At 47.2% G+C, this 25,211-nt stretch overlaps 1 protein-coding gene and 1 non-coding gene across 2 annotated transcripts; one reads left to right on the top strand and one right to left on the bottom strand.

Annotated features, from left to right (window-relative positions):
• Positions 1-6,078: 6,078 nt before the first annotated feature.
• PRDM7 (PR/SET domain 7) lies at positions 6,079-23,995 on the bottom strand. The gene is given in 12 exon segments (XM_044261252.1): positions 6,079-6,407; positions 8,323-8,516; positions 9,694-9,761; positions 10,156-10,427; positions 10,642-10,743; positions 11,383-11,539; positions 13,688-13,737; positions 19,071-19,178; positions 19,486-19,609; positions 20,028-20,181; positions 21,410-21,543; positions 23,819-23,995. Coding segments are annotated over 12 exon segments (1,869 nt in total).
• Positions 22,308-22,411, top strand: LOC122914830. The gene has a single exon (XR_006385901.1). It is a non-coding gene; the product is annotated as a U6 spliceosomal RNA (small nuclear RNA).
• Positions 23,996-25,211: the final 1,216 nt, after the last annotated feature.

The raw sequence follows: 25,211 nt of genomic DNA, 5'->3' as shown, positions 1-25,211 counted from the left end.
ACCCGGCCCTTATAAGTACCACACTGACCTGCTGGAGGGTCTTGTTGGCGTGCAGACCTTCCACCACCAACCCCAGCTTCTGAGGTATCTTGGGAGTCCTCTTACTGGAAGGTGTCCCATGGGCAAAGAGCTGCCAAACCAATGGAAAGTAGGTTAAGAGCACAGGGGACAGACAGGCTTTGGGACAATGCCTGTGGTCTGGCCCAGATGTCAGCACTGTCCTGTTCTTCTCTGCCCCCCAGAAAACAAAGGCCTCCACCTCTATCATGGCCTCCAGGGTTTCCCATCACCTTCCTCTCTGGGGGAAGGCCGAGAGGGAGTGCTCTGTCACATCATGGGAAGGGTGAGGTTCTCCCTAAATCCCAGAGACCAGAGAACTTTCTTGAGCCCTGAATGCAGTGTGTGTTTTAATCTATACCAAAGCCAGGCCCCAAAACTGGTCTACAAACACTTTCTGGAAACACCTTTTGTGTCCAGCAGCAGGGGGTTGGTTCACCCACAGTCCAGTCCTGCTCATGATGTAACAGTGAAGACTGCAAGGAAGGTGCTCAAGATACTTCGTCAAGAGAAAGAGGCCCGTGAGAGAGGAAGGGGCTCGGCTGCTTTCCAGGGAAAATGTGCAGCGCCAAAGTGTGCATGGTTGTGTGCAATGGATGGAAGGCTTTAGTGGGCTGTATTAATGGATGTTCCCCCAGACTAACAGAGTTTTCATACTGGCTGCTTTTTATTTTCTGGATTTTCTTAAGTGTTAGAAATGTAACAACTGGATATTATCAGAAAAACACCCCAGGAGAGTTGCCGTTAAGTATGAGAGCTTGTGAAGTAAAGTATTAAAGTGCGTGTACCAGAATGGTGCAGGATTTTTCTCTGGGTTTGGAGATTAACAGCCTCTTACATTAAAAAAAAAAAATTGGGGGGGGGGCGCCTGGGTGGCTCAGTGGTTTGGGCCTCTGCCTTCAGCTCAGGTCATGATCTCGGGATCCTGGGATCGAGTCCTACATCGGGCTCTCTGCTCAGAGGGGAGCCTGCTTCCTTCTCTCTCTCTCTGCCTGCCTCTCTGCCAACTTGTGATCTCTCTCTCTGTCAAATAAATACATTAAAAAAATTGGGGCGCCTGGGTGTGGCTCAGTGGGTTAAGCCGCTGCCTTCGGCTCATGATCATGAGCCCAGGGTCCTGGGATTGAGCCCCGCATCGGGCTCTCTGCTCAGCGGGGAGCCTGCTTCCCTCTCTCTCTCTGCCTGCCTCTCTGCCTACTTGTGATCTCTCTGTCAAATAAATAAAATCTTTAAAAATATATTTTAAAAAACCTGCCTTTAGTACTTTTTACTTTTAGTACTTTCAAACTTTGAGCAGTTTGAACTACTTTTTCTGTAAGTGGGCTGCACACCCATTATAGGGTGCGGTGCCGGGCATGAACTGCCGTCCCTGAGATCAAGACCTGAGCTGAGATCAAGAGTCGGATGCTTCACTGAGCTGCCAGGTGCTTCAAGCAGTCTGGTCTTTGAAGACAGCCCCTGAGGGGGACACTCTTTCCTCAGGGTAGTTCTCTACCTTGGCTCAGAGGCTGGTTCCGATTCCGGCAGGGCTCACAGGACCAGGGCCAGACCTGTGGCCGGACAAGGCAGAGTCCCGGGAGCAAAGACACATTTATTCCATTTCAGACCAGCTGGCCATCATGTGCTGCTCAGGCCCTGGTTCAGCTTGTCGCCACCCCTGTTGTTGAGGGTGTTCTCACCATCCTGGTGAGTGACGCCCCTCACCTGCCCATCTCTGGTCTCTGGGTAAGCCGGCAGCATCCTTACCTGGGTGGCAGACAAGCAGAGCAGAAAGCAGGTGGCACCGGCCATAGCTGTGGTGGAGCGGCGTGTGGTGGAGGCCACTGCCACACTGCCCGGTAGTCTCAGCTGCTGACGTCCTGTGGGCCAAGGACTATCGACCTGCCTGTCCTTGGCAATCACAGTGTCAGGGGAGGGGCTGGGAAGCCGGCAGGTGCAGAGGCCAGCCCGTTGTCGCAGGAGGAGGACCTTGGCCTCAGCTAAGGGCTTCTTGGCTGTCCACCAGGGCACGGAGACTCGGACTCCCGCCAGTGTCAGCCCTTCCTCTGAGCCTTCTTTTCACATTGAGGATGACGGCTGCTAAGCTGATGACGCTTGGGCAGGGGTCTCAAGGCCTAGCTTCTGCACACGAGGTGACCTGAGATCATGTGAGGTCATGAGGGCAAGGCTGAAGTCACTGTCGGCATTGTACATTGTCATTTTCTCAGCACAGCTCAGCCCTGTTCTCTGAAGGGGGAACTGTACCAGGTGTGGCTGACAGGACGTGGGTTTGGGAGCCCTTCTTGGAGGCTGGTGGCCACCCTGGAAGTGGGGTTTGTTGCTGAAGGGGAGGAAGAAGGAACAGACAGGCTCCTCCTCACCTTGAACTGCTCAGGCTCCCAGGGGGAATTCTACGTCAGTTCCGGGGGGAAATCGCCTGGCACTGGGTGGGTTCTCCTCACTAGGTTCCAGGGCAGTTTCTCCACTGGCGTTTCTGTGAACACTGCCCCCTTGGCAAGGGCTCATGCAAAAGTCCCAGAACATGGAGGGTTGGGGGGTTTCTCAGCATATGATGTGTTGGGAAGGAAATCATCCCCTTTCCACTTCCCCCACAGGGAATGAAAGACCCCAATATGCACCTTCTTTATAAAAGCATACAGGACTAGAGGAAATAGTAATGAATATTTATTGTTGAAATCCAAACAGTTTATGTAGAGATTCTTGCAAAGCCCAGCATGGGGAGAGGGACAGAAGGGTCCCTGTTCCAGGTCTGGGGGTTGGTGCCCCCCACGTGGCCTGCCCTCCTTTTGGTATCTCCTGGGAGGTTGAGGTTTGGAATTCAGCATCCACGAAGCCATTCTAGCAGGAACTGGAATGAGCTCTTCTTCCTCAGAAGCAGGGAGGTCACTCCGGCAGGAGCGATGTGACAGTGGCCCTCATCTGTGTGCTTCCTAGAATACCATCGCCTCCTCTTTGCATTGGAAGTTAGTTCCAGTTCTAAGAAAAGCTGTCAGCACCCTCGAGTACCCAGTAGTGGATGCAACATACTTTGTGTTCACTTCCTGTCCTGTTACCTCCCACCTGTTGTGCCTGTGGGAATTCTGTGATCCCGGGGCGCTGTGGACCGTATGCGTGAGTGGGAACAGCCAGGAATGGCCGATGCTGTGCATATCTTTCCTGTTCTGTTGTCCTTTCAGACTTTGCTTCCCATCTGTAAGTTTAAAGATAAAGTAATTGAGAATTTCAAGATTGCCTCGGTTGTGCCTTAAACCATAGGGTTTGTGTTTATGCGCAAATGCATTAAGACAGCAGGGGCCCAGGTGTGAGGGAGGTGTGCTGCAGAAACTGAGTGCGTGCTTTGTGGGTGCTGCATGTGGATAGGGCAGGGAGGGGCTCAGGGACTCACGGGGTGTCCATTTCCTAAAGATGCGGATCCCAGAGTCTGTTCTCAGTAAGGGGTCGGTGAGGGTGTGGTTTCACAGGTTACTGTCTGTACTGCCTGCCTGTGTTGCAGGGTTCTGAGCTGCTCAGGCTGGGTAGGGAGGGCAGTGGCCTGGAGGGAAATGGACCTCCCAGTTTGCATCCCTGACCTTACCCCTCCTTCTCAGGGTAGCTGAGTCTGTGCAGAGAAAGCAGTGGTACCTGACCAGCCCCTGATTCTGGCTCCCTGGCTTCTGGGCTCTCTCTGTCCTCCCCTGTGCAGCACTAAGGCCGTTGAACACATGGCCACTGAACGTTGCGTGAGAACAACAAAGCGGGAGGGACTTGCGTTCTCAGCATCTCTGTGCTGGGTTGTGTCCGTGCTTACTCAGCTTGGACCATCCAGCCTGAAGGCTGGAGTTACCATTCCCATTCTTTAGGTGATGAAATGGGCACACAGAAGTAGAGGATCTTGCCCTAAGTCACACGGCTGGTGAGGGCAGAGCTGAGACTCGAACCCACCCCAGTCTGGTATGGTTTCTGTATGCTGTACACAGGCGATGCCAATCGTAAGGAGAGCGTGAGAAAGAGGAGGGGTCCCGACGGAGCCAGGCACACAGATGTGCACATGCACAGGTACGCATATGTACACATATGCCCACGTCTCCCCTTCATGTTCACCTCTGAGGCTGCAAAGGTGGGAGGAAACCTGGAGAGGATTCAGCAGAAGCCAGGTGAGGAGGGTGGCAGCAGAGGGCAGCGGTCTATGAGGAGAAATCACCACACATCCCAAGAGACCAGAGAATTCCCTTCCCTGATGAGTCCGTGTCAAATCCTTGATTTCTCTCCCTGGCCCAGAAATTGGTTCTTCAGCGCTCTAACTAGATTCACTCCTGACTTACTCCTTTCCAGGGGTTGAATCTTCCTGTGGAGACGTGGACCAAAAATAGGAGTCATCTCGCCCTCCTGGAGCCTTCTGCTTTCAGTGATAAGAGGGGAACGAGGTGTATGATACGAGATTCGTATGATCATGAAATTTATTAGAACAGGAGGGCAAAAAACCATGGAGGGGATTGGTGTCGACATCTCCAGAGCACTCAAGGAACCTTCCCCTGTTGTATACCTCATCTGTTGTCCCGAAAGTAGAGAATTTCTTTAATCAGTTATATGTGCTCTCATTATATTCTTAGGCTGTAAGGGCTCAGTAGCCTTCCTCTGAACCTCCCTCAGAGTTGGGGTATGGAGTGTGTGGTGGCTACATTTTTCCTCTCGTCGTGGAGATGCAATTTACTGGTAAAGCCTCTGTGTGTGTCCTCTGGTGTGTGATAAGATTTGACCTCAGTGTAAAGCCTTGCCCACACTCCCTGCAAACATAGGGCTTCTCCCCTGTGTGTGTCCTCTGGTGTGTGATGAGATGTGACCTCTGTGTAAAGCCTCGCCCACACTCCCTGCAAACGTAGGGCTTCTCCCCTGTGTGTGTCCTCTGGTGTGTGATGAGAACTGACCTCAGTGTAAAGCCTCGTCCACACTCCCTGCAAACGTAGGGCTTCTCCCCTGTGTGTGTCCTCTGGTGTGTGATGAGATGTGACCTCCGTGTAAAGCCTCGCCCACACTCCCTGCAAACGTAGGGCTTCTCCCCTGTGTGTGTCCTCTGGTGTCTGATGAGACTTGACCTCCATGTAAAGCCTCGCCCACACTCCCTGCAAACGTAGGGCTTCTCCCCTGTGTGTGTCCTCTGGTGTGTGATGAGAACTGACCTCAGTGTAAAGCCTCGTCCACACTCCCTGCAAACGTAGGGCTTCTCCCCAGTGTGTGTCCTCTGGTGTGTGATGAGACCTGACCTCCGTGTAAAGCCTCGCCCACACTCCCTGCAAACGTAGGGCTTCTCCCCTGTGTGTGTCCTCTGGTGTCTGATGAGAACTGACCTCAGTGTAAAGCCTCGTCCACACTCCCTGCAAACGTAGGGCTTCTCCCCAGTGTGTGTCCTCTGGTGTGTGATGAGACCTGACCTCAGTGTAAAGCCTCGCCCACACTCCCTGCAAACATAGGGCTTCTCCCCTGTGTGTGTCCTCTGGTGTCTGATGAGATGTGACCTCTGTGTAAAGCCTCGCCCACACTCCCTGCAAACGTAGGGCTTCTCCCCTGTGTGTGTCCTCTGGTGTGTGATGAGAACTGACCTCAGTGTAAAGCCTCGTCCACACTCCCTGCAAACGTAGGGCTTCTCCCCTGTGTGTGTCCTCTGGTGTGTGATGAGATGTGACCTCTGTGTAAAGCCTCGTCCACACTCCCTGCAAACGTAGGGCTTCTCCCCTGTGTGTGTCCTCTGGTGTGTAACAAGGACTGACTTATGAATGAACTCCCTCCTCAGCTCCTTGCCAACAGACGGCTTCTCTTCTTTGTGTGTTCTCTGGTGTCTGCTGAGATGTGACCTATCATCGAAGCCTTGCCCACTGCCTCTATATTTGACTCTTATCATTCTTGACATTCCTACCCCCATGAATAATTTTTCTGTCTCCTCTGGATTCAGTTTCTGGCCTGTGCTGGACTCTTCCTCCACCATTCCCTCATACCCTGTTTGTCCTTTGCATGGGGTGGGAAAGGCTCTTGAATTTCTCCTCTGCCTTATACTTTCAAGCAAAGGTTTGAAACTTTCTTTGACCTCTTGACCTTTAGCTTTGTCATTCCAGCTCTGCGGATCAGAATGTTGCTGCTGCTGGTGATTTTGTTCGCCTGGGCAGGGATCCTCTGGCTGGAAATGTTCTCCTGCAGATATTCGTGGGAGGATCTGAGAAGGGTGATTGCATTTCAAATGTTGACTGAGGAATTTCTGACTGGAGAAAGCCAGAGTGCAAGAAGGACAGGGATGTATCTCTGGCTTTGGTTCTGCTGAAAAAGGAAATTTTTGGTCAGGTAGATGTTGATGCAACTGGCTGTGTTGTATGCTTTGTCTCCTGGTAAGGCCACCCTGGTACTCATTTTTATTGTGTTGACAATGCAAGCTCTGTCTCCTGCCAAGGGTTCCTTCACTCTTCCATCCCGTTTTTACTCACTACATCCTCCTCAGAAATCCTAAAGCTCATACTGAGGGGCTTGTCTACGTATCACACAGACTAGGTACCTTCCAGTAGCGTCAGAGACAGCTTCCCTCCTTTTATAGACGGACAGACAGTGACCTTTCCCCACACACAAGCACCTTCTAAATTGTATGATTCTGTGACAGTGTTTGCAGTGACTCTGGGTGACTTCAATGGAATGTGTGAGTAAACACGAACCCGAGTCTCCCCATTTAAAAGGACATTTTTAACTGAGGACCAGTATGCGTCTGGATCTCTACTAGAAAGTGGGATATAGATTGGACGAGACACTCGCGCAGGCTTCACTGCCTAAAGCGCTCTGGCTCCTGCTGCCCCAACTATGTTATAAATTGCTTCTTCTTTAGTTTTCTGCAAATCACAATATAAAAATATACCCTCCATACTGTATTTATTTCCTTCAGTCTTAGCTCATTTCAAATACAATAGGAAGTCCTGTTTCAAAATATTTTCCCAACCAGTTATGGGGATATATATCACCCCCAACGCCGTCCATCTCCTGCCAATCCACCATCTTCTCTCACTTAGAGATGATGTAATCTTGGAGGGGATTCCCCACTGCAATCTTTCTCCAAAATTAACCATAGGATCATCTTAAAACAGAACACACCACTTGCCAGTTGGAAACTGCACAATTGTTTCATCTCAGTCAGGAAAACCCCCAGTGTGTCAGCATGGACCATAGGCTCTAGGAAGTCTGTGGATCTCTCTGACCTCCATTCCTGACCCCTATGCTTCCTCTCTCCGGGGTGGGGGGGTTCTCAGCCACACACCACACACACCCACCTCTCTTGTGCCTCGGGGCAGCCGTCCAGGTGGACCCCCTTTGCCTGGAATCCTTTGCTCACAGGTGCTTGCACACCTCAAATGTTACCTCCTGGGAGAGCCCTTCCCTATCCAAGCTCTGTTGCACTCACCCTTCCCTCACATTGGTCCCCAGACACTTTCTGAGGACTAGCTTGATTTTCAGAGCACTAATTGTTGTGTGCTGTCATGCACACGCATACCTATGTGCACGTGTTTCCCTCGTTCATTCAGTCATCAGCTGCTGAATAGCAGTGACTCTGAAAACTTTGTTCAGTCCTGGAAGCCTGTCTGGCACAGAGTAGGGACTCCTGTGACAGCTACCTGAATTATGGGTGAGTACACACCAAGAGACAGATGTCATTTAGAAATATGGGGCCAGGGGCGCCTGGGTGGCTCAGTGGGTTGAGCCGCTGCCTTCGGCTCAGGTCATGATCTCAGGGTCCTGGGATCGAGTCCCACATCGGGCTCTCTGCTCAGCAGGGAGCTTGCTTCCCTTCCTCTCTCTCTGCCTGCCTCTCTGTCTGCTTGTGCTCTCTCTCTATCAAATAAATAAATAAAATCTTAAAAAAAAAAAAAAGAAATATGGGGCAAAAAAAAAAAAAAGAAAGAAAGAAAGAAAGAAATATGGAGCAAATTAAGAAGAAAGAGCTAAAAGGCCAGAAGAAACTGCCTTGGTAAGAGAGCCGGTAGGTGCTTGAAAACTTGTTTTTGCCTCTACAATTTTTTAATCAGTATATTCTATTATATATTTTGTGTATGAAGTATCTAAGAAATCAGAACAGAAATTAAAAATAAAAAAAATGTTCCTAAGAGTCCCATGCCTGTGAATTCTGAATTATTTCTGACGCATCGGAATTGCAACTGCATTGACTTTAGACAGGGTTTACTCTACTTAAGAGTTGGACTGTGGAAACTGCCAAGGAGATACCTCCTTTCTCTTTCTGTTTTGAAGAGCAGTGGTGCCCACCTTTCTCTGCCGTGAGCTCGCTCTTCCACTTGCTTCCCCACTTGATGCCCAGCTCCTGGCCATACTCGTCCCCATACCAGACCAGCAGTTCACAGCCTGGCCTGATGACCCGGCAGGTTCGGTAGAAGATCTGCCTGCGATACTGAAAGGCCACCAGGTTCTGCTCCTCATCATCCCTGGCACAGTTCACATACCTGGGAAAGAGGACCAGAGGAGGTAAGTTCCCACCACCTGAAGGCCTCCATGCTGTTACGCCGCCCACTCCCCCACTGCTCCTCAGGGAATGCCCTGCTCATATTCAAGCCTCCCTCAAAACAGCATATGAATTCCCATCTCTAAGTTCTGCTCACTGCCCTCAGTCGGCCTAGAAGGCTCTCCCCCTTGCCTGCTTAACCATTTTTCAAATCCCAACTCCAGACTCACCGTCACTTTGATTGGTCACAAAGCCCAGTGACATCTAGTTTCTCTAAAGTCTAAATTAAGTTCTGTTTTATAGCATGGTGTTTGGTCATGGATTCTGCTTCTAGACCACTATGCATCATTCCATACTCAGCCCAAATTTATCTTCCTTTGAGAGGCCCTTCTCCAATCTCCCCATACCCTGTCTGAAGCTTGCATCCCCCAAGTTCCCACAGAACCTTGGAGCTCTCTCTGTCTTGCTCAACAACAAAGGAAAACAATATTTATTCACATAATGCATCCCCTGCTAACCTGTGAGCCCCTCAAGGAAAGGGGCTGGATCATGAAGTGCAGAAGTCTGTGGCCATTCTGCAGTCAAATGCTCTACCACTGAGCTATACCCCCTCCTGTGGCCATTCTGCAGCCCATTTTTACACAGGCTTCAGAACCAATTCTACTAGAACTGAGGCTAGGAAGAGCTGCTGCGCTCACGCATTAAAGGTCCCTGTTCTAGGTTATCCCTACACTGTGTGCCCTTGAAAAGTAGGGAGATTATAGTTAAATATTCCTAAAGTCAATTCTCTACTGTCTATCTGCAATATGTCTTCCGTAGGACATGGGTTGCATAATATGTGTAAGTAATGAACTCCACTGTGGAACACAGTAATTGCTCATGAATGTTGAGTTGATAAATTAAAGTGTGAATCCAGTGTTCTTCATGAATCTGGGCTCCTCAGGGGTTTTTCCAGGGTTCAAATTTTATCTAGCATATTTTGAGGACATATACTATGTTCTTAGCTCCTTTTTACCAAAACTGTCCCTCGAAGTGAAAGAGCATTATAAGGAGAAAAATGCGGAACAGAGGATTGAGGGAGACCATTGAGGGGGCATGACAAGAAGGAAAGGAGCAAGGGAGCAAGGGTTTGTGAGGGTGAATGTTTTCTCTGGAAGCCAGAACCCTGTCGGCCTCACCTCATCCAGTTGGCCCAAGAGTTATCTTTTCCATCCACGTACTCATAGCAGTTTCTTCCTTTGGTGATCTGAGTTTGAGAAAGGGAAATTAAAGACTTTTTTTTTAGTGGGGAGGTAATAGAGGGATTATTTTACTCTCCTGCGGTCTGTGCTCTTCCAGCCTGCATGGGATCAATCCCCAGTGTGACCACATGATGTGCTCCTTAGTCATCACCTACACATCTGGGTCACTTTGTCCATTCAGGGCAGGGGTCTCACAAGGGAGGAGCCTGTTGTGTCTATATGATTATGTCTACTCTTACCCTCTGATCTTTAAGTAGGAGCTCCAGGTTCATGCAAAGTCCACTCAGTACACAGAGCTAGCCATGTTATAACCCCCATCCACATAGAAGGTGACATCCTCCCAATCCATAGGAGGGTTGTGGGAAGCCAGAGGGTGGGGGAAGAGATGATGGTTCTCACCAACCAGGAGTATCCACTGTTGGCTGCCTCTTCATCTTCTGTGATTTGGCCCTCATAGGGGCCAAAGTGTAGCCCCAATGGCAGATCGGATGCCTCGTTCCATACTCCAAGCCCAGCCTGAGGGATGCCTGATGGTCTGATTCTCAGCCCAGGGGGCAGAGTGAGGTCTGAGCGGTTGGGTTGCCCCTTGTCCACTGCACTGTCCTTTACAAATGTAGGGGGCCCGTGAACAGCACAGCTGTCAATGAAGAAGTTCTGACACTTCTCACAATCTGGAGGCGAGACCAACAGGGATTAGGAAAGGATTTTGCATGTTCCTGGACTTGAGCAGTTTCAGAAACAGCCCAACACTCACATCATTTGGCCTCTACCTTGTACTCCCAGTCACTAGAGGGAGGGGATAATTTGGGGACCCGAAGACAAGACCCAGTTATAGTACCAGGAGAGAACAAGTCCTTTGAGAGTCGGGTCAAGATGGCCACTTACAGAGGTAATCATCATCCTGGGGCTCGCTGACCTCCTGGTATGCAAGGCTCTTCCTTTCTCGTAGACTATACATCTTTACTTCAACATCCTTTCTCCTGAGTTCTGAGTTGGAAAAGAATATGTGAGAGAGGTTGGAGGGGTCTGGAGTGTTAGTCCCTGTTTTGGCAGAAAACATACCATCTCCTCTGATAAATTATTACGTGTCCTTCTATATACTCTGTTCTCTGTTGTCCCCCAACTATTCAGAGTGTAAGATTCCATACTGACTAGAGATGCTAATTCAATTTTACTTTTTTCGCCATTATCAGGTTAATCTTTGTAATCTTTCCTCTTAGAAAATGGTTCTTTCACATATTTCTTCATTCAGAAAATATTTGTTGAGGGCACATTACATGTCAGGCATTGAACAAGGGCCTGGGCATTCAACACCAAGAAAGTACGGTTTTTATTATCACCAAGGGATTTACTGGACAACTTGCCTGGATCAATATTTTATGTTAAATTAATGCTTTCAAATAATATGTAAACTATGCATCTTTATCTTCATTCTACAGATTGGAATTCAGGAGCTCAGAGAATTTATAAGATTTGTCCAAGGCCTCAATGTTAACTACAGGTCTCAGGTAAGTCTAGCTTAAACCCAGGCCTAGGCAAAGTCTGTCCCAAATACCTACATTGTATTCATCAACCTTTCTGGAGAACTTAGAGGGACTAAAAGTCCCCATATTATTTTTATCTTACCCAGTTTTCGTAGGGAGTGATGTCCAGAGGTACTTGCTTCTCCAGGATGGGACACTGGTTTCTGGCCCTGCTCTGAGCCACTTGTGTTCAGCAACTTTGCTGTTTCTGATAATTCCTTCAAACTAGATTCATTACTTAATGGCGCTCTGGGTATTCCCTTCAATGTGAAAATCACATATTAAAAGACAACATGCATTTCTTTATTCCTTTAAGGCTTATGGTGTGTTTTCACATGCATTACTTTAGTTAGTACTTCAACAACCCTTGGGGATACTTAGAGAGTCTGAATACTAGAGGGAAAAGAAAGGGCATATGTGGGTATCAAATATGAAAATAGAACCCATGGCTTAAGGCTCTTTCCCCTTAAATTTCTCAAATTTTTCCGTAAAAGTGAGAGTGAGGGAGGGAGATTACTTGGGAAGACAAGTTGGAGAATCACTATCCTCTGTGATAGTGAGATAGAAGGTGATAAGGGCTCATAGAGGAAAAGAGGAGATCTTCTATAAACTAGTGGATATTTGATGGAGGAGGAAATGGAGGCAAATGGAGCGGACGGCACACCACTGGAAAATGAGGTGGCATGAGTAGAGAGATGGGGAAGAAAACAAAGTGTTGGTAGAAAAGTATCTAAATAATAAAAAAAAAAAAAGAAAGAAAGAAAGAAAAAAAAAAGGATGCTAAAGTTGCCATTTGCCATATCCAAGAAAGACTATTAGTAATTAGATTAGCTGGTTCCTGTCAATTTTGTTTAGCACCAGCTAACTCTCTTCAGTTTCCTGATCTATAAATTGGTATATATACTAATTCTTCATGTTATAGAAAACAGAAAATATTATAATGATCATCAAATTGTTTGGTGAGGTATTTAATATAGTCAGAATAAGAGGTTACAATTTACCCCCTCAGTTGTGCCCATGTTCAAAATCTAAATCACAGATATTATTTTTAGCATTCCTTGAACTTTTTATTTTTTGTTTAATATGTAAATGCAGAATTTCTCATGCAGAAAACATTGAGGGGCCCTCTGGTGCCTTAAGCTGGGCCTGGGACTTCTGAGAAGAAAGAGCTTGCCGTGTGGAGGCAGTCTACACAAATAATTCTGAACAAAATGAGAGTTGTCTAATGAGAGCTCAGAGGAAGCAGTTGTTGTTTTCTCCTACAAGTATGAGCATTTTAGATCAGTTCCAGATACCTATCTTGAGTTTCTAATGAATATTATGCAACCTATATGAAATCTTGAAGTCATTTTATTGGTTGTTTCTCAATCAGCAAACCTGAAACGACTCAGGGCTGGGAGGTACTTCCTCTTACTAGAATGGGAGGCTCTCGGTGGGGGAGGGGGAGCCTATCTTCTGCATCTGGGATCATCCAGTGTATGAATTGCTAGTATATTTGTAAAGTTCTCTTATTTAGAGGGTCTTAGCTCATCTCTCACTTTAGCATAATAGAAAAGAACTGAGGTTGAAATCATCAAATGAATGTTGCAAATTTTACAAAACTCTGAAAGGTTTTTTTTTTTTTTTTAAGATTTTATTTATTTATTTGACAGACAAGTAGACAGAGAGGCAGGCAGAGAGAGAGAGAGAGGAGGAGGAAGGCTCCCTGATGTGGGGTTTGGTCCCAGGACGCTGAGATCATGACCTGAGCCGAAGGCAGAGGCTTTAGACCATTGAGCCACCCAGGTGCCCCCAAAACTCTGAAAGTTTTTTTTTTTTTTTTAAGATTTTATTTATTTATTTGACAGAGAAAGATTACAAGTAGGCAGAGAGGCAGGCAGAGGGAGAGAGAGGAGGAAGCAGACTCCCCACTGAGCAGAGAGCCCGATGCGGGACTCGATCCCAGGACCCTGAGATCATGACCTGAGCTGAAGGCAGCGGCTTAACCCACTGAGCCACCCAGGCGCCCCCAAAACTCTGAAAGTTTTAATGAGCTTATAAGTGGTTTAGAGAAGGAGCTTAGGATTAGACTGCACTATCACTGGTCCTGTGATCTCAGGTATATAATCAAAACATGTCTTTGTCCTAATTTGCTCATCTATAAATGGTGATATTTATAGTACCCACCTCATAGGGTTGTTGTAAGGTTTAAGTAAGTTTATTCATGTGAATGTTTAAAGTCTGAAGTGCAGTGAAAATTAAACAAGTGGTAGCTAATATCATTGCTGTTTTTATTAGCTATTAAAATGATGGAGATATTGGATATTGTGCTAAAGAGATCAGGAAAGGAAGGCATCAGCTACTACTCTTACCTGTGCTTAAATCCATGAGAAAGATTTTCTTGTCCACAGGTTTTGGGAAATACTCACCTTCTGGTGTTTACTCTGCTCCATTCTGAATGCCACCCAAGAAGGTCTGACTATAAAGTGATAAGAAATCAGTGTTCTGGTTGGCAAACGTTTCCAGACTCTAGAGGCTCTCACTAGAGACACAGAGTTCTTAACCCTGGAGTGTCGAGTATGTGGATTAGAAAATGGTTTCTGAAGTATCATCACAGCCCATGCTGCTACTGGTGGCATGAACTAATTTACCTAAAATGTAAAAAAAATACACAAAACCTCACTTATGCTTCATACTATGTTCATAAGTTATCTATTACACATATTAAAACATATGCCATGAACTTCTATGGCAAAAATACTCAACAAACTGAGAATTGAATGAAATTACTTCACCATAATAAAAAAGTCTATCTCCCACATCACACTCTACAGTTAAAAACTGAATGTTTTTCCTCTAATATCAAGAACAAGGCAAGGATGTCCACTCTCACTACTTCTATTCAACATAGTACTGGAAGTCCTAGCCAGGGTATTAGGAAAAAAAAAAGGACATGCATTTTGGAAAAAAAGAGGTAAAATTTTGTTTGTTCACAGATGACATGATCTTAAATGTGGAAAATCCTAAAGATTACACACACACACACACACACACACACACACACAACAAACCTGTGAGAACTAACAAATGAATTCAGCAAAGCTTCAGGGTATAAAATTAACACTAAAAAATTTGTTGCATTTAGGTTGCCTGCGTGGCTCATTCAGTTGAGTGTCTGACTCTTGGTTTTGGCTCTGGTTGTGATCTTGGAGTTGTGATCAAGCCCTATGTTGGGCTCTGTGCTCAGTACAGAGTCTCCTTAGGAGTCTCTGTTTTTCTTTCTTTCTTTCTTTTTTTTTTTTAAAGATTTTACTTATTTATTTGACAGAGATCACAAGTAGGCAGAGAGGCAGGCAGAGAGAGAGGAGGAAGCAGGCTCCCTGCTGAGCAGAGAGCCTGATGCGGGGCTCAAACCCAGGACCCTGAGACGATGACCTGAGCAGAAGGCAGCAGCTTAACCCACTGAGCCACCCAGGTGCCCCAGTCTCTGTCTTTCTTACGCTGAGTGAAATAAGTCAATCAGAGAAAGACAATTATCATATGATCTCCCTGATATGAGGAGATTGAGAGGCAAAGTGAGGGGTTTGGGGGGGCAGGGAAGGAAAAAATGAAACAAGATGGGATCGGGAGGGAGACAAACCATAAGAGACTCAATCTCACAAAACAAACTGAGGCTTGGCGGGGAGGGGGTAGGGATAGGGTGGCTGTGTTATGGACATTGGGGAAGGTATATGCTGTGGTGAGTGCTGTGAAGTGTGTAAACCTGGCGATTCACAGGTTTACAGGTACCACTGGGGCTAATAATATATTATATGTTAATAAAAAATTAAAAATTAAAAAAAAGAGTCTCTGCCTTTCCATCTCCATCTGCCACTCCCCCCCAACGTGTATGCATGCTCTCTCTCTCTCTCAAATAAATAAACAAACAAACAGAATGTTAAAGAAAATTAGTAGGGGGGGGTGAGGAGACAGGGTAACTAGGTGATGGGTATTAAGGAGGGCAAGTGATGTGATGAGCATTGGGTGTTATACACAACTAATGAATCACTGAACACTACATCAAAAACTAATGATGTACTATATATTGGCTAATTGAACTTAATAAAAAAGTTATCTGCATTTGTATGTACTAACAATGAATAATCCAAAAAGGAAATTAAGAAAACAGTCTTATTTATAATATCACCAAAAGGAATGAAATAATTAGGAGCAAACTTAACCAAGGAGGTATAACATTTGTACACTGAAAACTACAAAACATTACTGAAGGAATTTAAAGAAGACACAAGTGAATGGAAACACACCCCATGTTCATGGATTAGGGGTCTTAATATCATTAAGATGTCTACACTACAAAGCAATATACAGATTCAATGCAATTCTTATCAAAACCCAAATGGTATTTTTTTTGCAAAAATAGAAAAAGTCATCCTAAAGTTAATATGAAATTTCAGAGGACCCCAAATGGCCAAAACAATCTTGAGAAAGAAGAACAAAGTTGGAGAACTCACACTTTCTGGATTCAAAACATATTACACGGCTACAGTAATCAAAATAGTATATTATTGGCATAACAACAGACATATAATCTATGGAACAGAATAGAAAGCCCATATAGTTGAATAATCTTTGTAAAGGATGCCAAGACTATAGAATGGGGAAAGGACAAATCTTTTCAACAAATGATGCTGAGAGAATAGAATAGTTACATGCAAAAGAATAAAAATGCCTTAAAAAAGAAGAGCAAAGCTGGAGGCAACACAATTCTGGACTTCAAGTCCTATTACAAAGCTCTAGTAATTAAAACGGTATGGTACTGGCATAAACATAGACACACAGATCAATGGAACAGAACAGAAAACCCAAAAGTGAATCCACAACCATATGATCAATTGATCTTCAACAAAGCCAGAAAGAATATCCAATGAGAAAATGATAAATCTCTTCAACAAATGGTATTGGGAAAACAGGACAGCAAGAGAATGAAACTGGGCAACTTCCTTACACCGAACACAAAAATAAATTCAGAATGGATTGAAGACCTAAATGCAAGACCTAATACCATAAGAATCCTGGAGGAGAGCACAGGCAGTAACCTCTTTGCCACTGGTCACAGATACGTCTTTCTAGATACGTCTCCTGAGTCAAGGGAAAGAAGCAGAAATAAATTACTGGGACTACATTGAAATGAAAACCTTCTGCATGGTGAAGGAAGCAACCAACAAAATTAAAAGGCTGCCTACAGAATGGGAGAAGATATTTGAAAATGACATATCTTTTTTTTTTTAACATTTTATTTATTTATTTGACAGACAGAGACCCCAAGTAGGCAGAGAGGCAGGGAGAGAGAGGGGGAAGCAGGCTCCCCGCTGAGCAGAGAGCCTGATGCGGGGCTTGATCCCAGGATGCTGGGATCATGACCTGAGCCAAAGGCAGCGGCTTAACCCACTGAGCCACCCAGGCACCCCACAAATGACATACCTGATAAAGGGCTACTATCCAAAATATATAAAGAATTTATAAAACTCAACACCTCCAAATGAATAATCCAATTAAAAAATGGAAAGAAGACATGAATAGACTTTTTTTCAAAAAAGACATACAGATGGCCAACAGATATGAAAAGATGCTCACTGTCACTGATCATCAGGGAAATACAAATAAAAGCTACTGAAGATGTCATCTCACACCTGTCACAGTGACTAAAATCAACAACACAGGGTGAGGATGTGGAGAAAGGGGAACCCTCTTGCACTGTTGGTGAGAATGCAAACTAGTGCAGCTATCCCAGAAAACAGAATGGAGTTTCCTAAAAAGTTAAAAATAGAACTACCCTATGATCCAGCAATTGCACTACTAGACATTACGCAAAGAATAAAAAAGTACTGATTCAAAGGGATACATGCACCCCAGTGTTTATACCATCAATATCTACAATAGGCAAGCTACGGAAACAGTCCAAGTGTCCATCTGACAAACAGATAAAGAAGATGTGTTATATATACATATACATATATACATATAAATATATCTATATCTCTATATAATATATATGAATATTAGCTATAAAAAAGAATGAAATCTTGCCATTTGCAACAACATGGATGGAGCAATAGTATTATACTATGTGACATAAGTCGTTCAGAGAAGGATAATTACCACATGATTTCACTGATGTGTGAAATTTAAGAAACAAAACAAATGAGCAAAGGGGAAAAAAAGAGGCAAACCAAGAAACAAATTCCAAACTATAGAGGAGAACCCACTGATGGTTACCAGGGGGGACGTGGGTGAGGGGATGAGTTAAATAGGTTATGGGGATTAAGGAGTGCACTTATTATGATAAGCACAGGTTGCATGGAAGTGTTAATTGCATATTACATACCTGAAACTAATGTAACAACACTGTATGTTAACTAACTGGAATTAAAATGAAAACTTAAAAAAATTGAAGATGGACCTTTCCATAATTACCTCAAACCCTCACCCAGAATTAAGACTCTGGATCATTGTGGGGTAACAAGATTATGTGTGTGATTAAATAAACATAAACAAGGATGTATCTTTACATATGTTCGTCACATTCCCTTCTAAGACATTTAATCCAATAACTGAGTAACAGGAATCACGGAGATTATCTCTTTGGTGGTCTTGCAGTCTAATTAAGGTTTCTTTTTTTTTAAAGATTTTATTTATTTATTTGAGAGAGAGAGACAGTGAGAGAGAACATGAGCGAGGAGAAGGTCAGAGGGAGAAGCAGACTCCCCATGGAGCTGGGAGCCTGATGCGGGACTCGATCCCGGGACTCCAGGATCACGCCCTGAGCCAAAGGCAGTCGTCCAACCAACTGAGCCACCCAGGCGTCCCTAATTAAGGTTTCTTTAACTGCCCTTTCATTAGGTAATAATGTTTAGGAAAAACAGCCTTTTTAAAAAGGATGATGAATTTTAAATATATAAAAAGATGTGGAGAATCATATGTAAAACCTATATATTCACCACCATTCAGCCTTATCTCAATATTCTGCCACAATTGTATATCTTTATTTTTTATTTTTATCTTTATAGCTTTTAACTTCTTTTTTAAAATTCAAAAACAAAAATAAAAACAAATAGAAAAATAGGGCACCTGGGTGGCTCAATTGGTTAAATGTTTGCCTTCAGCTCAGGTCATGACCCCAGGGCCCTGGCATTGGCCTGCTTCAGGCTCCCTGCTCGGTGGGGGAGTCTGTTTCTCCCTCTCTGTCTGCTCCTCCCCCAACCTGGTCTCTTGTGCACGTGCTCTCTCTCTCTCTCTCTCACTCAAATAAATGGAATCTTTAAAAAAAGAGAGATAACTAGCCAAGACACAGCAGAACCACTTGCTACCCTTTCCATTTTCTCTGATAACTATTCTGAATTTGGCATTTCTTTTGTTTTTATATGTTTACCAACTATTATACACTATTAGTGTATTTACAAATGATATAATTATTGTCCACATTTAAAAACTTTATATGGGGGCGCCTGGGTGGCTCAGTGGGTTAAAGCCGCTGCCTTCGGCTCAGGTCATGATCTCGGGGTCCTGGGATCGAGTCCCGCATCGGGCTCTCTGCTCAGCAGGGAGCCTGCTTCCCCCTCTCTCTCTGCCTGCTTGTGATCTCTCTCTGTCAAATAGATAAAATCTTAAAAAAACACTTTATATGAATACCCTCTTATTCTATGAGATGCTGTTTTACATCTTGGGTTTATGTTTTTAAGGAAAGAGTTTCCTTTCTTGACCCCTGAACCTTGGGTTTCAGGAGGAAACGCGACGTCTCCCTGGCCCCCTCACCTTGCTGCCTTGGCGTCCATTCCTCATCCGAATCCTCAGTGTCATCTACTTGTGGTATGACGGCCTGCCTGCGGTGACACATGAAAGCCGGTCGAGGGGCTCTGAGACCTGGAAAGAAGCAGACTTCTGGTCCTCAGAGGGAAGAGCTAGAAGGAGGAACCAAGCACAGTGGCAGTGGACAGTACCACCCAGTCAGGGCGACTCAGCTGGTGGAGTTGAGAGCAGGGCAAGGGGTGAGCTCGGCATGGCCAGCGCGAGCCCTACACTGACAGGGAAGAGCACAGTTTCGCTCCAGATTTGTCTTCTCACGGAAGGGAGCTCGGAGCAGACGGAGCCACTCCAGAGGCCACGGACGACCGGGCCGCAGGCCTGGCTCACGGTTCCCAGGCTCAGCAGCACCAGCACTTCCGGTTACCTATAGTTATCAGGGCTTCGTAGTTCCTTTTCACATTCCTGTATCGGATTTTCTCCCAGTCTCCCATCTCTGCCCATTCTTCCTTGGAGAAGTACACGGAAATGTCTTTGAAAGCATCTGTGGCCTGGGGAAAGGGTTCCATCAGTGGCTTACCGAGCCCAGGGGCGACTTGGAGCTGGGCCTCCCCCCACCTTAAAGGTAGGGCATTCCCCGATTCCCCGATTCCTCGGAGTGCTCCCGCGAAGCGGCTGAAGAGCGCCTCTCCCTCCTCGTCAGGAGGCTGTCCTGATGAACCGAACAAGCGCCGAGCGTTTCCCGAGCTGTGTCCTGACAAAGAGCCATCGCGGATGGCTCGGTCCTGCGTCCCCTCCCCCGCCCTGCAAAGGAGCAGCGCCTCCACCCTGTGTCCACGCGTGGAGAGGCTCCCCCGCCGGTGGAGGCCAGGGGTCTGTGGTGCTCCAGGGAGCAGCTCCTTGTCAGCACCCCCTCCTCGACCTTCCTCCACACCGTGCTCAGAGCCCGGCCTCTCCCACAGCTCTCACCGGGGGCTTCCACCCTGTTCTGCCCGAGTCTCTCTCAGGGCTCTCCTCTGGGGGCCCGTTGAGGCTCCTGGTGCTGGGACCTCCGGGCGGGCCCTGCTCCGACTCTGAGGCCGTCAGTGGTCGCATGAGTCTCTCTGCCCCAAGGCCAAAGCGCCTGTGGAAGAAGAAGGTGCTGAGAGTGGGTGACAGCCCAGACCACTGCCCAGAGCCGTGTCTGTCTTCCCCTTTTGGGCGAGGGGGGGGGGTCCAGAACAAGAACATGTGGGGGCCCCGGAGAGGATCAGAAGATGCAGGCGAGGTCTGGGGTCTTGCTGGCAGGGAGGAGTCTCTCCGGGCCTTGACAGACACCCCAAGGAGAGCTAGGTTTTGTGTCTTTTATTCCTTGCAGCTGCCGTCTGAGGGAGGGAGGCCGGAGGGATGTGGAGTCCTGAGGGGCAGGGCCGGAAGAGCACCGAGGAGGCCCGGGGGCCCTGAAGGCGGGGGCTGCTGACAGACGCCCACAGCTCTGCTCCAGGGAGAGGAGGGGAGTGCTTCCCAAAGGAGGGTTTCTCGGCACGTCCCACTGGGGATTCTGGAAAAATGTGGCGTGAGCAGTCTGGCTCTCCGACGGACAGAGAGATCCCGGGCTGAGGGGATTTGGTCTCACTCGTGGGAGGGGCTGGGGGCTCTCATGTCAAGGGTATCTGGGGCGTCCGGCAGGGGACATCTGGGGATCCTCAGGCTGACGGTGTTGGCAGTCTCTCAGGACAAGATTTGGGGTCTTTCAGGCCGGAGAGATTGAGAATGCTCAGGCCGAGAGAATTTGGGATCTTGGAGACTGAAGAGATTCGAGGTCTCGCGTTCCAAGATCCGTAGTCTCTCGTGAACCGGCTTTAGGTTTTCTGACGTGGAGGTTCCTTGGGGTCTGCGGGGCCGGAGGGATTTACGAGCTTGCAGGCTGATGGTCCTCAGGGTCTCTGAGGCTGGGGGGATGTGCTCTCTGGGGGCATACATTTCGGGTGTCTCGCGTTGAGGGTTTTGGGGGTGCCTCCGCCGAGGGTGATTTGTGTTACTCAGGGGGATTTGGGCCTCTAAGTATTAGGGATTTAGTGTTTCTCTGGGTGAGGGATTTGAGGTTTCTGCAGCTGAGGTGCTTAGGGGTTGGAGGGGGTCTCCCACCGAGCTGTGAGGACCCCCCCAAGGCAGAGGAATTGCGTTCCCTTGAGGCGGCGAGATTTGGTGTCCCTGCGGCTGAGGGGAGTTGGAGCCAGACAGGGTGAGGGGTCCCAGGGTGTCCCGGTTGGGGTTTGAAGGTTTCAGAGTCAGGGTTTACAAGAGTTTCACAGGGCACTGCAGGGGCGTCCGTGTTCCCGTCAGTCTCCCTGGAGGCCCTCACCGCCCACCCGGGTCTGGCGCCCTCGCAGAGCCAAGCGCGCTTCCAGCCTGGTGAGAAGTGAGACGAGGCGGCCGGCGCGATACCGGCTTGTACTGCCGCGTCAGGCAGAAGCCACCAATCGGCGCTGCAAGAAAAGTAGCCCTTCCAATCGGCGTGCAGGAGGGGCCTGAGGGGGCGGAGCGTAGGGCCAGCTGTGTGTGTCAGTCACCGGCAGAACCCCACCGCCGTGGACGGTCCCGCCCCACCCCGCGGGGATTGGCTACTCGGAGTCCAGTACGTGTCTGTCAAGAAACATCAGCGCGCAGGCGCAGTATGGCAGTTTTCCGTGGCTGTTCGGTACCCAGACGCTGGTGAAAGCGGGGCAGGGCAGGAGAAGGAGCAGAGTCCCCTGCAGCCCAGGCTGAGCCGAACGCGTTGAGCTGACCGCAGGTCTTTAGGGTGGACCTGGCACAAAGATTCTTTGCTCGACCAGACTTCCAGGCCCTGGAAGGGCTCAAAGCTTTAAACCCGACAAACGGAAGAGCAGGTATATTAGAAAACCACTGAGAATTCTTTATCTTTTCTCTTTTTCTTTCTTTCTTTCTTTTTTTTTTTTTTTTGAGAGAGAGCATGAGGTGGGGGGCGGTGGTGAGGGGCAGAGGGAGGGAGAGAGAGATAGAGATAGAGAGAGAGATGAGAGAGAGAATCTCAAGCAGGTCCCATGCCCAGTGAGGAGCCTGGATTGGGGCTCGAGGTGGGACTGCATCCAGGGCTCCATCTCAGGACCCTTAGCTCCTGACCTGAGCTGAAATCCAAAGACGGATGCTTAACTAACTGAGCGCTCGGGTGCTGCCACTCAGAATTCTTAAGCTAAAAGTGGAAGTGGCGTTTGTGAGTAAAAACCGTGTTTAAATAATGTAGGTCTCCAAGTCATCAGAAGTAGTGTTGGCTTAGTGGAATGATACAGAGAAGATTAGCATGCTTCCTGTTCAAGGATGACATGCGCATCTGTGAAGTACTCCGTCCTAAGAAAAGAAGAAAAGTCATCAGAAGGAAGGAGACATAAATAAAATCAAAGGAAAAAATCCTGACATAATACGCAAGTATTTTGCATAAAAATGAAGCATCAGCTCTAAGGACACTCAGTCCACTGAGGTGGGTCAGTTTAAGACCTACTGGTTTTCAGAAGATAAAATGGGAATAGTGTTTCTGGCTTTTACTAAATTTTGAACATAAAAACATAACACAGTTTCCCTGAAGTAGGGCTCCAAACCCCAGAATTCTTACCAAGGAAGGACCGCCAGATTCCAGGCAAAGTTTGCCCAGCTCAGCCGTCATGAAGGGAGTGGTCAATCGGACCTCTAAGGGCCCACAGACCTCTCAGGTTCCCCTAGGTGCTGGGTGGGGGCTGGGAGTGGAGGGAGCAGTGAGAGAGCGGGGAGCTTCCGGAAATTGTGAGACCATCTGTGTATGGTCGATGTTTGGGTGGGTGCAGAGTTGATGGTCGGTCTTGTGCATGAGCATCTATGTGGTCCCTGCTGTCAGCTTTATGGTTGAAAGAAATGTGAGATTAAAAAAAATCTTGCTCTTCAAGTGCTCACTGTTAACCTTAAAAATAAAGCTGCCAGTTATTTTAACAGCAGAAAGGGCTTTGTCCTGGAATAGCAGAGAATTGCAATCCAGGACTAGCAAATGAGGGCAAAACCATAGGATGGCCCTCAGAACAAAGGAGAGGGCCATCTTTTAGAGAGGAGAAGGGGGTTTGGGAAGGCCATTATAGACAAAAAGTTCACTGGAGTAAAGGGAATTGAAGCACCGAGACTTCTCCTTGGCTGAGCTAGGACTGTCTCTCGTTGGCCAGGCTATTGCTAGGAAAACATCCTTCCTCCTGCAGGGTTAGGAGAGAAGTTCACCTACTATAGGTGAAGTAGGGGTATGTTTGCAAGGTGGTCTCTTCCTGTTGGATAAGATGCAGTGCAGTTTAAGAACCCATTAAATAGCAAAACTGAAACAAAATTTAGACCCCTTCAAAAAAACTCTCCAAACCAAGGCTTGGCCACAAATAAGAAAAATTCAAAAGGATAATGACAGAAAGAAAAGAAACAAATGGAAAGGCATAATGTGCTCTCCAACAGAAATACTCAGTGTTATAAACACATCAGGTCTCCATATGTTAATGTAATTCTATAAAAATAACAATTTACTTTGTGGAATTTCCCAAACAGGTTAAAAAGATAATGTGCAAAAATAAAAGCGAATAGCAAGGAAATGAAAATAATTAAGACTAATGGGTAGGCTAGCCTGTCAGATATGAACATTTCTTATAAACTTAAGTATTTAAAGTGTTCATTTTGGCAATGAGTATATTGTCTTATCAATATAATTCAATATGGAATCAAGAAGTAGGCCCTGGGTTGGTTAATTTTTTGTGTCTTACTGGGGGAGCCGTGTGGATGGCGCAGACCCCCAGTCCCAGGTCTGGGTCTGGGGGAGCGCAGAGCTCACTGAGTTCCATCACCAGAGGCTTCTGGGACTTCAGGGTCAGTGCAGGGTCCCAGGAGGTCTGACCTGTGGCCATGGGCAGAAACTCCTCTGGGAGCCCCTCCTCAGCCATAGACAGCCTGAGTCTTCCAGAGCTCTGACAGCCTCTGCTGGTGGTTGTGGGCTGGGTGTCCCACCTCCAGAAGCCTGGTGAACCCGAGGTGGGGCCTCCCTTTTGAGAGATAGCCTTTGCACAGTCCCTCAGGGGTCGGCAGTCCCTATCAACATGTCTTCCCTCTGTGAGCCCTAACTTGGAGGTTTCAGGGGGTTCCTGACCTTAGGGGTACGTCGTCCAGTGACAGCGGCTCAGACTGGGATGGGGACAGCCTTCTCTCCTCTCTCTTGCTATTACAGGGGTGTGGGGGTCTTGTCCCATGGAGTCCAAGAATGAATCTCACTGAAAGAAAAGGGTGAAGCAAAGTGACACTTGTTAAGTGGAGATGAGAATGGAAAGGGGGAAAAAGCTCTCCAGAATGAGAGGGGTCCTGAATGGGCTGCCCGTGAGGGATTCTGGTGGGAGTCTTTTATGGAGAACTGACCAGGAAGCTTGTGGCCTTGATGATGAGGGAGCAGGAGGCTGGCTGAGGAGGGAGCAGGGGCTGGTGCCTTGCACCCCCTCTCCACCCACTCCCCTCAGTAATATGTGTCACATTCCTCAGGTACCCCTGACTATCCTAGAAGGAAAACAAATAGTTAACTTGAAGGGATCACAGTCCTGCAAGGCAGGAGTCTCCCTTGGTTTGCAAATGTCCTTGAGATTTACAACAAAGAAGTTACCTTATCAATAGCACAATTTCCAGAAGCAAATAACTCAGGTCCTCAAGCCCTAAATAAAGTTAAATTTCTTCTAAACCCAAATTTCACTAACAAGGACACTTGATAGGAGAAATGTGAAGCTTTATCTCTAGAGCTCCAAGATAGTGTCGAGAATCATTCCCAAGCATATGGCCCATTGATACACATCTGAAAGGTCTCCCAAGAAGATTTTTATTACTAGTAATAAATAACCTTTCTCCCAACAATAGCCAGCCCCTCAAGGTCCTGCAGACCTTGTTTCCAAAATTCCTTAGAGACTAACATCACCCCCTTTGTCCTCACCTACCCAACTCTTGTGTTTATAACCAGACACTCCTCACAGGCCCTGGGCAGCAGCAGCTCTGCCTGCCCACAGGACCTGTGGGCAGAATGAGCCAGACTGGGATTGTGAGGAATGACTGGTTAAACTTTTTAATTAGTAGGGGCGAGGGATAGTGCAAGTCTCCAAGGAATCTAGAAGCAAGGCTCTCAGG

The sequence above is a fragment of the Neovison vison genome, chromosome 7 (assembly GCF_020171115.1).
Source record: "Neovison vison isolate M4711 chromosome 7, ASM_NN_V1, whole genome shotgun sequence".
Lineage (NCBI taxonomy): Eukaryota > Metazoa > Chordata > Mammalia > Carnivora > Mustelidae > Neogale > Neogale vison.
The sequence above is the reverse complement of the archived record's forward strand: the minus strand, read 5'-3'. Positions and strand labels throughout refer to the sequence as shown.